This window comes from Contarinia nasturtii, unplaced genomic scaffold (genome assembly GCF_009176525.2).
Source record: "Contarinia nasturtii isolate CC-2019 unplaced genomic scaffold, AAFC_CNas_1.1 Cnas_scaffold_6178, whole genome shotgun sequence".
NCBI lineage: Eukaryota > Metazoa > Arthropoda > Insecta > Diptera > Cecidomyiidae > Contarinia > Contarinia nasturtii.
The window spans coordinates 593-1,851 of NW_022203436.1; the positions used below are offsets into that span (position 1 = coordinate 593).

Below are 1,259 nucleotides of genomic sequence, written 5' to 3' on the forward strand. Positions count from 1 at the left end.
TTCAAATGCGCGGGATGAAGAAATCGTGTAAATATTTTTTTTTGTGGGTTGGTAGCACTGTCATTTATAACTATACAAAATATCATGTCAATATCTGCATCACATGTTGAGTTACACTTGTTGATGTGCATACACAAAATTTCTTTTGGCGATTTTCATAATGACAGATTTTGTTGAGCAAAGAATTTGCATTAAATTTTGTGTGCGGAACGAAATTTCGCCCATAAAAACGTGTGAAATGTTAGAAAAGGCCTTCAGTGATCAATCCATGGCTAGACCAACTATTTATGAGTGGCATAAGAAGTTCAAAGAGGGCAGAGAACGTGTAGAAGATGAAATTCGATCCGGACAACCAACAACATCAACTAATCAACAACACGTCAAGGAAATAAAAGATCTTGTGCAAAAAAACCGTCGATTGGCAATTAGAGACCTTGTTGATATTGCTGGCATTTCATTTGGGTCGATCGCAACCATTTTAAAAGATCATTTGGGTCTCAGACGTTGTGCATCTCGATTAGTGCCAAAAACATTGAATTTCATCGAAAAAGAGCGTCGTGTGTCAAGAAATGCTTTCTGACTATCAATCGTGCATAAAACGGATCATTACGGGAGATGAGACTTGGATCTATGCATACGACCCAGAAACAGCCGATTAGTCCGCCGAATATCGTTTGAAAAGGTGAAGCCAAACCAAAAAAATCTCGTCAAAGTCGGTCAAAAATCAAGGTTATGTTGACAGTATTTTTCGATTATCGTGGTGTGATGCATTCCGAATTTCTTCCAACCGGCCAAAGTGTTAACAAGGAATATTATTTGAATGTTATGCGTCGTTTGCGTGAAGCAATTCGAAAGAAGCGGCCGGAATTATGGGCAAACAACTCTTGGTTTTTGCATCATGATAATGCACCAGCTCACACTGCATTAATTATTCGTGATTATTTCGCCAAAAATTCAACTCATATCGTTCCGCAACCTCCATATTCGCCTGATTTGGCACCGTGTGACTTCTGGCTCTTTTCTACACTCAAAAAACCGCTCCGTGGACATCGTTTCGAGTCGATTGAAGAGATTGAACGTGAATCGCCACGTGAATTGAAGGCCATACCTGAAAGTGGATTTTCACACTGTTTCGAAGACTGGAAAAAACGTTGGCGTATGTGCATTGCGGCCGAGGGGGATTACTTCGAAGGCGACGAAATGAATTTAGAAGAATAAATAAAGATTTTTAATTTTTTTAATCAATTATGTGTACTTTT

The 1,259-nt window shown here is 38.9% G+C and overlaps 1 protein-coding gene across 1 annotated transcript; it reads left to right on the forward strand.

Annotated features, from left to right (window-relative positions):
* Positions 1 to 238: 238 nt before the first annotated feature.
* On the forward strand, positions 239 to 580 carry LOC116351739 (protein GVQW3-like). Its single transcript, XM_031783880.1, has one exon. The coding sequence runs from the start codon at positions 239 to 241 to the stop codon at positions 578 to 580; it is 342 nt and encodes a 113-aa protein (XP_031639740.1).
* The last annotated feature ends 679 nt before the right edge of the window (positions 581 to 1,259 follow it).

Coding starts and splice junctions, on each gene's coding strand:
- LOC116351739 (XM_031783880.1), top strand. CDS start 239: ATGTTAGAAAAGGCCTTCAGTGATCAATCCATGGCTAGACCAACTATT.